Below are 13,797 nucleotides of genomic sequence, written 5' to 3'. Positions count from 1 at the left end.
TACATATTAGCACTACACAAGTGAATATCGAGAGTACAAGGAACAACTTCGGTTGTCCAGTAGATTTGTTTTCAAGGTGTATTTTATTATAGTTATGAGGTCTGTAAAACTTGCTTTCGTCGGTCTTTAAGCTTTCGTCGGTCTTTAAACTTACGGTAAAATTAAAGGGAGTCACATGCCCATTTTTGAAGTCTGCCTTTGCAAGTCCGGAAGGGTAGATAGTTGGGAGGTCAAAGGAAGGCTTAGGCAATTTTACGGGGAAGGTGGAGGTATTTATGCTTAGAGACAATGGCAGCAGCCGGTTTTAAGTTAATAGAGATAGTTAAGCAAGTCCCACAGGCAGTCCTTGGACTTGTGACAATTGGTTCCTGAAAGCCACATTGTAACTAAAAACGTCTAAGTAGAAACAGATTTACCCCTAGGAACAATGTTATACAAAGGGGATCGGTTCCTGAACCAAGGCCGGAAATCACTCAAGGGGTGCCGAGTGATGCTATAGGCTCTCATCTGGACACTGGCATCTCATCAACTCTGTCACTGTCAGGAAGAATGACACACAGGATGCAAGAGTAATCAAGACTGTAGGACTGACCACAGACTGGTCATCTCTAAAATGTGTCTGAAAGTTCAATCAAAGCAACGCAAGGCAGGAGAGCTGGCTACTGCCCGATAAGATTAATGGAGCTTTTGAATTTTTTAAAAATCGATGGCTACAAGTCAGAACTGCCATAGGATGGTTCAGTGATGGAGCAATTTTGGGGCGGACTGGACTTCCCAGTGGTAGAAAGAGTGAAGCAGGAGGGGCTCGAGGCACCATTGGGGTTGGATGGAGTTATAGACTGCATCAGTTCCACGCAAACGGGGAAAGCACAGGGTCCGGATGGTTTACAGGCCGAATTTTACAGTTTGCGGCCTTGTTGGCGCTGCAGTTACTGGGAATGATTCTCTGCTGAGGGGGTGCTGCCAGCCACGCTGATGGAGTTCTCGATTTCTCTAATCCCGATAAAGGACAAAGATCTCCTTGAGTGTGGGGTTTTGTAGTTCTGGCGAAATGTTTTGGAGATGCTGACCAGAAGTGATCTCGGAGGACCATACAGGATTTGTCAGGGGCCAATGCAACATCAGGAGGCTTTTAAATGTGGTTATGTGGCCCTCTGTGGAGCAGGTGCCGGAGGTAATCATCTCCATGGATGCGGAGAAGGCCTTTGATCGTATGGAGTGGAGCTACCTCAGAGGTCTTGGGATGATTTGGGTTTGGTTCTCCTTTTATCTCCTGGGTGAAACGGCTATATTAATACACCATGGCTAGTGTTCGGACCAGTGCTGTGAGCTCAGGATATTTCTGACTACACAGGGGCATGAGACAGGGATGCCCCCCCTGTTTCTACTATTGTTCGCACTAGCGATTGAACTGTTAACCATTGCGCTTAGATCGCCAGGGGAATGGAAAGCTATGGGATGGGGCGAGGTGAGTATCTCTTTACGTGGACGATTTGTTGTTATAAATTTCGGATCCTCAGATATGGGAGAGATTATGGAACTATTGAAAAAATTTGGATGCTTTTCAGGGTATACATTGAATATGAGCAGAGCGGGACGGTGGTGCAGTGGTCAGTATTGCTGCCTCATGTAACCAAGTGGGCACAACCTCACCCACAAGTGGGCTCTTCCCTGGGGTGGAGAAAAGGTGTGGGCATTGTTCAGGTGTTTTCCAAACACCACACAAATTTGATTGTGTGGCTTCATTCTGCGCATCACATATGTTCTTAATTGCATGCTAAACATTGAAGTCCTTCCAGAATTCCTTGACAGTTGGTTCACCTTCTTTCTCGGCTTTCCTGATGGCCTGGGAAAATGTGCGCCAAAGGAAAACGCTTTAATGGATGCAATCACCCCAGTTCATGGTTTGCAACAGTGAAGTGATATTGGGCGGCAGAAAGACTACTTCGATGTCAGAATGCATGTCATCAAGGATGATTGGATAACCAGGAGCATTGTCGAAGAGTAACAATACTTTAAATGCAGGGAATAATCCCTGGTTAAGCAAATGATGGTTAAACCAATCCTCGAAGGCGTTCCTATTGACTCAAGCTGTACAACTGGATTTTCATATCACTGGAAGAAGTGCCTTGAAACATCACTCGAAAGCCCTGTGGTTTTCAGAATGCTACACAAGCAAAGATTTAATTTTAAAGTCACCCACGGCATTGGCACCAAGCAGAAGATTGGGCCCAACTTGAGCAGCTTTGACATGGATTTCTCCTCTGCGGTAGTGTAGGTTTTGGAATGTATTTTATTTTACAAAAGAGCCCAGTTATGGCATTTTCTTTTTACAAAAGAGCCCAGTTTCATCAACATTGTAGCTTGCCGGGTACAGCTCTGCCTCATCAGCTGTGGCAGTTTCACCCGAGACAATGATCCTTTGCAAATTGGTCCTGGTTTTAAAAAACAAATCATCCCCTCTTGCATTAAAAGGCTCAGCATTAGAACTCTGCCCCCTGTTGCTTCTTCAGATCATCATAAAGACCCCGAGTCTTTTCCTGAATTATGCCTAAACTCTTAGGAGAACAGCCGAACTATTCTGTTTCTCAACTTGAGCAGCAAGTTAAATACGCTGTTTAGTTATCATTGCATAGTAGTCGAACCCTTAAGATCCCTTTCAGGATGCTCACGATAGTTATTCAGGGAATATCCAAAGCTCTACCAATTTCAATGCGTGTCTCACCTTTTTCAGACCTCTCAATTACTTCAGTTTTTGTTTCCATGGCAATTGCTCTGCGTTCTCATAAAACATCCTTGCATCAAATTAAGAAACTCTACATTTTTAAAAAATAATTTAGAGCACCCGATTCAATTTTTTCCCCAATTGAGGGGCAATTTAGAGTAGCCAATCGATTTGCCCTGCACATCTTTGGGTTGTGGGGGTGAGACCCACGCAGACACTGAGATAGTGTGCAAACTCCACACGGACAGTGACCCGGGGCCGGGATCGGATCCAGGTCATTGGCGTTGTGAGGCAGCAGTGCTAACCACTGCGACACCGTGCCATCCAGAAACTTTACATTTTAAAGAGTTTGAAAAAACAAAGTCACCAAGCACTGACTGCATATGTTCGAACAGCAACTGAACATCAATCCATGTGTACAGAATGGATCCCAATAACGTGGCAGCCCATTGACGTGCTGTCATTAGGTTGAAAGAGATGGAAAAGTCAGAACTGGGTATAATTTACAAACTTAAAATGCCGTCAGTCATAACTGGAATGTCATAAAGTTGAGGACTGTCTGCATTTGTGGGTAATAGGAATAAATTTTACCTTCAGGTTTAAGTTTAATTTATATTCCTTATTTATGGGTTAGTGAACAAATGCAACTTAAAATGCTGAAATGAAGATATTTTTCCTAAAGCACAGTTTAAACATGCAGTAAAAGTTTATAGCAAAATACTTGAACACTCGAATAAGTGTTTTGTTCCAGCTAACATTTAAGAGTACGAAGTACTTAAAACTAACAATAGGAAACTTGCTCAACTCAAGTTAACTATTCAGAAATGCATAGGAAATGGTTTGAGAGAATTCTATATTTCGATGAGAATTTGGTTTCACAGCAGCAAAAGTCACAAAATATAGTACTGCCTTTGAGTCTAAATTTTGGGGACTGAGTTAACAGAGTTGCTTTTTCCTATTAAAGTTGTCATATTTAGCTGGTGTTCCTGGAAACAGCACACCACCAAATCCAAAATGGTACGAATGCAGAGTCTGGCTCTGATTTCTGGTGACAGCATAAAAGCCAGCCACTAAAGAAATTCGGCAGGGTTATACAGATGTATAAATCTTGTTCAACAGCACCTCCCAAACCTGTGACCTCTACCACCTAGAAGTAGAAGGGCAGCAGGTGCATGGGGACAGCACGTGTTAGTTCTCCTCCAAGTCTGCATCATCCCGAATTGGAACAACATCACCGTTCCACCACTGTTGCTGGATCAAAGTCCTGGAACTCTTTTCCCAACAGCACTGCGGGCCTATCTACACCACATGGACTGCAGAGGTCCTAAGGATGCAGATTACCACCTCCTCCTGAAGGGCAATTAGGAATAGGCAATACATGGTGGCATAGCCAGCAATGCACACAACCCATGAACAAATAAATAAGGTGGAATCGGCAGTCAGTGTTTTACCACACGAGCCACTGGCCAAAATAAACCCATAATTGCAGCTTTCACAAACTCCACAAAACACTTGGTTTTGGGCATTTATAGTTTCACACTTCATTATAAATTGTGCAAATAAATCTACAGAATTTACACATGTTCAGTCATCAATAGAAAATTTGCCTTTGGTACCTGATGGGTCAGTCTCTGGGTTAACAAGGGCAATGAATCAGCAACAAAGTGAAATTCATCAGGAGTTATACTTTGGCAGCAATTTGCTGCTATTGCGAGGGCATTTCGCTGGGCATTGATGCTGAAGAACTCCAGGTAAAGCAAGCAGTCAGCCAATCCGCCCTTCAAAGTTATTAAAGAAAAGTAATTAGCATAATTTTGGCAAAATGAAGGTCAGAAGGAGAGAAAAGAACATACTTCGCAAAACAATCTTGAACTACATAATCATTTTTACACAAATGCCTTTTCAACAACAAAATACTAAATATAACAGATGTTGGTTTCTTCGATATCACTGGAAATTGCGAACAACAAGCTTAAGAGGATATGATGGAAGTTCTTGGGCGTGAAGAAAACACTGGATTCAGTTTCGTTATACACATTTCAGAATCTGTGCCGCCATCTCATGCCTTATTAATAGACGCAGTACACAAGCACTAATTGCTGCAAAAGTCCTTTGTCTAATTTCCACTCTCCATGCCTTCCACTTTTGTATTTGATTCAGCATAGTTTCAAAAGGGTGAGAAGCAATGTCCAGGTTTCCATTTCCCTGTCCAGTTCATTTAAACCTCCCCCCACAGAACCAGCAAGTCTCCGTGTCATGATATTGGTTGCAGTCCTATGGAGGCGCTATCTATTTGGTCTTGATATGTTCTATCTGCCTCAGAACTAGTTCCAATGCCCTAGAATTCTAAAGCCATCCCTTCTTTCTCCAATCAGACATTCATCTACACCATCTTCCTTGCCCCATGGCACGGCACAAGAGATTTAGAAAAGGGTGCTTTTTTGACCTACCTACTGAAGCTTCCTTCAACCATACAACACACCTCAAAAGAATGTGCAGCAACTCAACTCAATGTCTGTATGGATGGGAATATAAAATCTGTCTAGATTTCACAACTCAGATAGCCAAGCAGTGAAGGATGGACTGGAATCCAGCCTCGAGAGGCGTACTAGCATCAGGTAGGAATAGCACGAAGCTCGTTATCCCCTGCTCAAAATTTTTACCTTGCCCCACACAAATGACTGATAACATTTAACCAATTTAAATTAGTTTTTGATGAGGCAGAGATGTTGGTGAGGGTAACGCTATGCTGTGGTATACATGGATTTTCAAAAAGCATTAAAATGCCAGCCTTTTGAGCAAGTTGGAGCCGGTGACATAAAAGGGACAGTAGGAAGATGCATAGAAAATTGGCTGAGTGACAGGAAACAAAATAGAGGTGAACATTTTTCCCCAGACAGCACAATTTTAAAATTTGCGGACAATACAAAACCTGCAAGTAAGAACAGACTGATGGACACATGGCTGATGGGGTTCAATGCAGAAAAGAAGTGACACATTGTGGTAGGAAGAACATAGACAATACAAGAAAAGGGTACAATTCTATAGGGGGTGCAGAGGAAGCTGAATGTATATGTGCATAAATTATCAAGGGTGGCAGGGCATGTTGAGAGAGCGGTTTATAAAGCATGCAGTACCCTGGACTTTATCAATAAGTAAGAAGTCTTACGACACCAGGTTAAAGTCCAACAGGTTTGTTTCAAACACGAGCTTTCGGAGCACTGCTCCTTCCTCGGGTGAATGACTTTAACCTGGTGTTGTAAGACTTCTTACTGTGCTCACCCCAGTCCAACGCCGGCATCTCCACATCATGTTTATCAGTAAGGGCAGAGAGTATAAAATCAAGGAAGTTATTTAAAACAGCATAAACAATGAATTAGCTTCAACTGGTGTATTCTGCCCAGTATGGGCACCACACAAAGATATGAAGTCATTAAAAATAGGGCAGGAAAGATTCACAAGAATGTTTCCAGGAACGAGAAACTTCAGATATATGGATAAATTGGAGAAGTTGGGGCTGTTCTCCATGGAGAAGATTGAGGAGATTTAGAGGAGGTATTCAAAATCATGACACCTGGAAAGAGTGGATTGGTGGAAGGATCAAGGATCATCGAGCACAGATTTAGGTAATTGGCAAAAGAAGCAATGACAATGAGAAAAATCACTCTCACGCAGCAAGCGGTTAGGATCTAGAAGGAACTGCCTGAAAGTGTTGTGGAGGCAGGTTCAATCCAGGCATTTTAAGAGGAAATTGGATTATCTGAAAAGGAAAAATGTGTAAGGCTTATGGAGAAATGGCGGGAGGTATGGGACTATTGCTCCTTCCAAGAACCAGCACAGAAGTGATCGGTCAAATGGCCTCCTTCTGTGCTGTAACCATTTTGACTATTTGGGCAGGGGCTATTTAAAAAAAATTGAGTACACAATTCTTTCTCCCCCCCCCCGCAAATAAGGGGCAAATTAGCGTGGCCAATTCACCTATCCTGCACATCTTTGGGTCGTGGGGGTGAGTGAGACCCAGGCAAGCACTGGGAGAATGTCCATTGAGACAGTGACCCAGGGCTAGGATCGAACCCTGATCTCAGTGCAGGCATCAGTCAGTCAGCATTGCTAACCACTACACCACCATGGACAGGGACTATAGAGCTACAGTTTACATTTGGATTTGTTAATCTAAATTTAGAGTTCCCAACTCCTTTTTTCCAATTAAGGGGCAATTTAGCATTACCAATCCACCTATCCTGCACATCTTAGGGTGTGGGGGCAAAACCCACACAAACATGGGGAGAATGTGCAAACTTCACACGGCCAGTGACCAAGAGCCGGGATCGAACCCGAGACCTCAGCACCGTGATGCAGCAGTGCTAACCACTGTGCCCCCATTCTGCCCTGCGGTTTACATTTGTACCTTGACCTGCACCACAGAATAAAAAGGGAGGAATAATTTATATGAAATTTGGGACTGGAAATATGTTTAGTCATCCACACACAAATAAGAAATTTATAGTACTTACAGCTTGTAAAATGGCTTTGCTATGTCTGCGCGATAACATTTCTAAAGCAGTCAAAGCTTGTTCAGCCACATCGATGCACTGAATGACTTGCAGCTGAAAACGAGGATGGAATTTAAGCATGTGAAAATATTTATAATGAACCCTTGATAGACAGACAACAGTTACACAATAGAATATATTAACTTATAGAAAGGTATAAAATCTACATTGATTGTCACTGTCCCCAGTCATGAGAACCAAAAACACGTGCTACCAAAATAGTCAAATTCTCTAGCACTGATGTCATCCTTGTATTTCTCTCGTTTTTTTCCCCCCACAAGCTGTAGATTTAAATTAAGACTTTGCAATTCACTGCAGAACAAATAGATTGCTCTTAATTTAAAATGTTGGACCCTCAGCCTACAAGAGTTAAAAAATTTGTATTCTGATAAACCAGACAGGTAACAATTGACTTATAATTGGAGGAATGTTCTATGTTTCTATAAGTGAGTCAACATTCTATATCGGCGATCAATGGCCAAAGCTCATGGAATTGGGATAGAATTTAACATGCTGCACAATTATCTGAAACCAGAAAACCAAAAGGAAATATATATATAGCATTATTTCAGTGTGGAAAGAGGTTAGTAACAGAATACTCCAGGGGACAAGACACAAGCGTCTGATTTTCAAATACATCTTAAAACTTTGATCAAGTAAAAACTTCAAATTTGCTAATGTTAAATATAAATACATTCGTAAAAATTCATATTTTTTGGACATCCAGTGGCAGCACGTAGGAGGAGGTCACACGCAAGGTAGCTCCTGCCAGAGTCCTTGGTATTTTCCCCTTTCAGCCCAGTCCCATTTGATAGCTCTTTACAAGAAAATGTCAAAGACTGAAAAAAAGAATACTGGAAAGAAGGATACACGTAGTAGCCGTTCAGAAGAGTTGGGAAGGTGCGGAGTTCGTTGGGAACAACGATGGGGAAGGCCAAGATCGTCGGGTGGGGCTGCACCTATTACAGTAGACAAGCTGACAGAGGTAATGGTGGCCGAATTGGAAACCAATTCAGCAAGCATTTTGAGGCAAGGGATGGAAATGATGGAGATCCTTAAAAAGTTGGAGGACGACATGTTGGGCCTGATAGAGGCAGCATTGGAAAAGACTTTGGAGACAGCGCGGGAGCATGGCGAGGTGCTGAAGGGGGTGGAGGAGATCCTGTCGCGACACAGTGACCAGGTTGTCTCACTGGAAGCTGAGCTGTTGATGGTGGAAGACAGGAACAAGGTCCTAAGGTTGACACTGTAGAATAGGTCGAGGGGGCAGAACCTCAGGATCAGGAGATGCTGGGGGGGGTCCCCGAGAGCAACAAAGTGCTGCGATATTCATAAAGCTGTTGGGAGGAGGAGGACCAGGTCGTGCCAGAGTTGGCAAAAAGAGGCACTGCAGCCTTCAGCGCTGTATAAGAGCGGTGCGCGATTTGGTGTGGTGTACTCGACGAGGCTAAAAGTTACACAAAATTCCAGAAATCATTTTTGAGACAGCGGGGGAAGCAGAGGCTTTCATTCAAGCACAAGGATAGGGCTGAACTGAGGGGTGGTTGAATGTGATTTTTATGGTGACTGGGAGGGGGCTGTTATAATGTTTTTCCTTTTTGAATATAGATATGGTTAATTGAAATTTATGATTTTGTATTGAGAGAATAAGTTTTTGGGGGTGGAGGGGGAACGGAAATGTTGGGCATGAGTCAGAGTAATAAGTGTCCCAAAATAGAGGGTGGGGTTGTCAATGGATTTTGGTTATTCCTTGGTAGAGGAAGGGGCGGGGGAGTTTTGGGTATTTGCCTTTACTCATTTGATGTGGGCCCTGATCGGGGGCTACCTCACAAGCAGCCAGAATTCAGCTAGCGAACAAAAGAGTGGGGGGGGGGGGGGGGGGGGGGGGGGGGGGGGGGATGAGACACTGCGGCCGGTTTTGATGAGCCTAGAAGGTGTGCGGGAAGGGGAGGAGATATAATAGCTCGAGAGGAAATCGTTGGGAGATTTCTGGGATGGAGAAGAGAGGGGAGGGTACCTTAATGACTGTGACCAGGCTTTCGTTTTCTTTGTCTTGTCATGTGGTGGGGCTGGGTGCCATCTTAGTTGAGCCCTGGTGTTTGAAGCCTGAAACACCAAGGGGATAATTCCTCACAGTGGAAATGACTGACTTGGGGGTGGGGTTGAGACCCTCAATTAGATTGGTCACATGGAATGTTCGGGGTTTGGATAGCCCATTGAAACGAGCGAGAGTTCTCTCAATTGAAGGATTGAAGGGCTGATACGGTGCTTTTGTTGGACACCCACTTGCGTGTGAGGGACCAGAGTAGGCTTCAAAGGGTTGGATAGAACATAGAACATAGAACAGTACAGCACAGAACAGGCCCTCCGGCCCTCAATGTTGTGCCGAGCCATGATCACCCTACTCAAACCCACGTATCCACCCTATACCTGTAACCCAACAACCCCACCCCTTAACCTTTTATTAGGACACTACGGGCAATTTAGCATGGCCAATCCACCTAACCCGCACATCTTTGGACTGTGGGAGGAAACCGGAGCACCCGGAGGAAACCCACGCACACAGGGGGAGGACGTGCAGACTCCACACAGACAGTGACCCAGCCGGGAATCGAACCTGGGACCCTGGAGCTGTGAAGCATTTATGCTAACCACCATGCTACCCTGCTGCCAGGTGTTCCACTCAGGGCTTTGGGGGGGGGGGGGGGGGGGGGGGAGGAGCGGAGGAGGAGAGGGGGGTCCAGTTTGCCAGTTTTTCTTCCAGGCCGACCAACAGTTAAGGGCTTGGTGTAGCCGAGCCTGATAGATTATTACTGGGCTGCGAAAGCGGAGAAGATTTTGGAGCGGTGTGGGGATTAGGAAGCTACCTGGGTACAGATAGAGTTGAAACCACGTAGAGGTCTGGGTTGAGGGCTTTAGTAACAGTCTTGCTCCAGTTCCCTAGTGAAATACTCAGCAAATCCAGTGGTCGCCTCCACCCTGAAGATATGGAGACAGTTTCAGCAACATTTCAAATTGGGGGCGGTATCAAAGCTGGCTCCGATCTGCAAGGTTGGATTCCATATTCGGGAGTGGGAAGAGACGGGGTTGGAAGGAATGGGGGAAACTGTTCTTGGGAGCAACAGTTTGCGGGTTTGGAGGAGGCATTGGAGAAATTTGGGCTCTCGTGGTCGGACTCATTCAGATACTGCCAAGTTTGCAATTTTGCAAAACAGATCTTTCCGACAGTCCCTGTGGCACCGCCAACCTTGGGCAGCATGGTAGCACAAGTGGATAGCACTATGGCTTCACAGCACCAGTCCCAGGTTCAATTCCCCGCTGGGTCACTGTCTGTGCGGAGTCTGCACGTTCTCCCCGTGTCTGCATGGGTTTCCTCCAGGTGCTCCGGTTTCTTCCCACAGTCCAAAGATGTGCAGGTTAGGTGGATTGGCCATGATAAATTGCCTTTAGTGTCCAAAAAGGTTTGGGGGGGGGGGGGTTATTGGGTTACGGAGAGAGGGTGGTCCTCAGTCCCCAGGGCCGGATGGGAACTATCCCAGAATAGGCTAGAGAGGAAATTGCTGAGGTCTTGACAGAAATCTTTGGATCCTCACCGTCTTCAGGTGATGTCCCGGAGGACTGGAGAATAGCCAATGGTGTTCCTTTGTTTAAGAAGGGTAGCAAGGATAATCCAGGGAACTACAGGCCGATGAGCCTTACGTCAGTGGTAGGGAAATTACTGGAGAGAATTCTTCGAGACAGGATCTACTCCCATTTGGAAGCAAATGGAGATATTAATGAGAGGCATCATGGTTTTGTGAGAGGTCGTGTCTCACTAACCTGATAAGAGATTTTCGAAGAGGTCACAAAGATGATTGATGCAGGTAGGGCAGTGGATGTTGTCTATATGGACTTCAGTAAGGCCTTTGACAAGGTCCCTCATGGCAGACTGGTACAAAAGGTGAAGTCACATGGGATGAGCTGGCAAGGTGGATACAGAACTGGCTAGGTCATAGAAGGCAGGGATGAACAATGGAAGGGTGCTTTCCTAATTGGAGGGCTCTGACTAGTGGTGTTCCGCAGGGATCAGCGCTGGGACCTCTGCTGTTCATAGTATATATAAATGATTTGGAGGAAAATGTAACTGGTCTGATTAGTAAGTTTCCAGACGACACAAAGGTAGGTGGAATTGCAGATAGCGATGAGGACTGTCAGAGGATACAGCAGGATTTAGATCGTTTGGAGACTTGGGCAGAGAGATGGCAGATGAAGTTTAATCCAGACAAATGTGAGGTAATGCATTTTGGAAGGTCTAATGCAGGTAGGGAATATACAGTGAATGGTAGAACCCTCAAGAGTATTGAAAGTCAGAGAGATCTAGGTGTACAGATCCACAGGTCACTGAAAGGGGCAACACAGGTGGAGAAGGTACTCAAGAAGGCATACGACATGCTTGCCTTCATTGGCCAGGGCATTGAGTATAAGAATTGGCAAGTCATGTTGAGGCTGTATAGAACCTTAGTTAGGCCACACTTGGGAGTAGAGTGTTCAATTCTGGTCGTCACACTACCAGAAGGATGTGGAGGCTTTAGAGAGGGTGCAGAAGAGATTTACCAGGATGTTGCCTGGTATGGAGGGCATTAGCTATGAAGAGCGGTTGAATACACTCGGTTTGTTCTCACTGGAACAACAGAGGTTGAGGGGTGACCTGATAGAGGTCTACAAAATTATGAGGGGTAGAGACAGAGTGGATAGTCAGATGCTTTTGCCCAGGGTAGAGGGGTCAATTACTAGGGGGGATAGGTTTAAGGTGCGAGGTTTAAAGGAGATGTACAAAGCAAGTTTTTTTTTTATTACACAGGTTAGTGGGTGCCTGGACCTCGCTGCCGGAGGTGGTGGTGGAAGCAGGGGCGATAGTGACACTTTAGGGGCATCTTGGCAAATACATGAATAGGATGGGAACAGAGTGATACGGACCCAGGAAGTGTAGGAGATTTTAGTTTGGACGGGCAGAATGGTCGGCATGGGCTTGGAGGGCCGAAGGGCCTGGTCCTGTGCTGTACTTTTTTGTTCTTTGAAGTGAGGGCTTAAGTGGGTCGGTGCAGGCTCAATGGGCCGAATGGTCTCCTTCTGCACTGAATGTTCTGTGAACTAAAAACCTTGTGACCTTGTTGATTGAAAGGGTTCTTTCATTCGCAGGTTTAGGGTGAGAGGTGGAGACTCTGGTATCTTGGAAGGATAATCTCCGAAGACGCAATATTGGCGGAGGTGGTTAAGGCCAAGTGGGAGGAGGAGTTGGAGCTGGTGTTGGAGGATGGGGTGTGGAGTGGAGGCTCTGCGGAGGGTGAACACAAGATCCTAGGCTTGGGTTAATACAGCTTAAAGTAGTGTATAGGCCTCATTTGACTACAGCCAGAATGAGTTTTTAAAAAATATTTCAATGAGTTGGTCACAGTTAGTTGCTGAGGGGGTATTGTTTTTTGTTCAATGGGGGGAGGGAGGGGCGGGGTTGCGATTTGGGTGGAATGTGTTGTTTTGGTATTATGTATAAAATGCATAAATCGTTTTTTTTAATTTACATATTTTCAGTAACTGGACAAGGAGGTGTAAATTGATAAATATGTTAAGAGCTGGGAACTAACAGCAGTCAGTCAACAGAATGAATGGTAAATAAAATAAATGTTCCACAAACAGATGGCATATCGTTGGATAAATTTATGAACTTGCTAAAATATTTAGCTACAATAAAAGATTAGATACCACAACTAGCATTGATATAGCATCGTTAACATAATAAAGCATCCCATGTGCTTCACTGGAGCACTGAATACAAATCAACGCCAAGATATTTAGCACGGTTTTAAAGAGTGCTTTGAAGGAGAAGAGGGGCAGAGGGCTTTAGGGAGTGAAATTTAGCTTTGGGTCACAGTAGTCAATGGGCACTTAAATGAAATCATGGATGCACAGAGAGGTAGAATTGGAGGAACACGAGGTTCAAGGAGGCAAAATGGAAGTCAAAAGGTTTTGATTATGCTGAAAAAGACAGTGCCATCCAAGAGTACCTCATCCTGGTCATCTACAACAGATGTCTTTGATGAGGTTATTATTTTTGAAATTCTGAAAACACTAAAGGTTAGCTTTTCTTTGAAAGAGAGAGAATTGAGGCGACCTAACTTAGACAAAGCACTGGCAAGTCCAGGAAAAATGTTGATTGTGATGAGCATTCAAATGTTAGAGGAACAAATTACAAATAAGAAAGGAAGCAGAGAGAACCATATTTAACAAACAAGAATTGTAGAAAAAATTATCAGAGACTGCTGAAGCAGAGGGATAATCTTTCTAGCAGCAGTTGAATGCTTTACAGGAAAGGCAAGGGATTAAAGATGATTTGAAAGCCGATAATGATGCAACATGTATAAGGAGTGGTTTGGGGGTCAATTGATCTTTTCCTTGCTGCAGGAATTATATTTGTAAAATGTGTAAAGTACAAGGATTTAAGATCTTTCTTGTCATTCCATTCCTATTATTTCCAACTTACAC

General features: G+C 44.4%; 1 protein-coding gene across 1 annotated transcript in view; it reads right to left on the bottom strand.

The window, feature by feature from the left end:
* The window catches only part of trip12 (thyroid hormone receptor interactor 12), a 196,322-nt gene that overhangs the window by 88,603 nt on the left and 93,922 nt on the right, over positions 1-13,797 (bottom strand). Inside the window, 2 exon segments of the mRNA XM_038817547.1 lie at positions 4,342-4,503; positions 7,240-7,332. Coding sequence (XP_038673475.1) covers positions 4,342-4,503; positions 7,240-7,332 — 255 coding nt within the window.

The sequence above is a fragment of the Scyliorhinus canicula genome, chromosome 13 (assembly GCF_902713615.1).
Source record: "Scyliorhinus canicula chromosome 13, sScyCan1.1, whole genome shotgun sequence".
Classification (NCBI taxonomy): Eukaryota; Metazoa; Chordata; class Chondrichthyes; order Carcharhiniformes; family Scyliorhinidae; genus Scyliorhinus; species Scyliorhinus canicula.
This window is presented reverse-complemented; position numbering and strand designations above follow the sequence as displayed.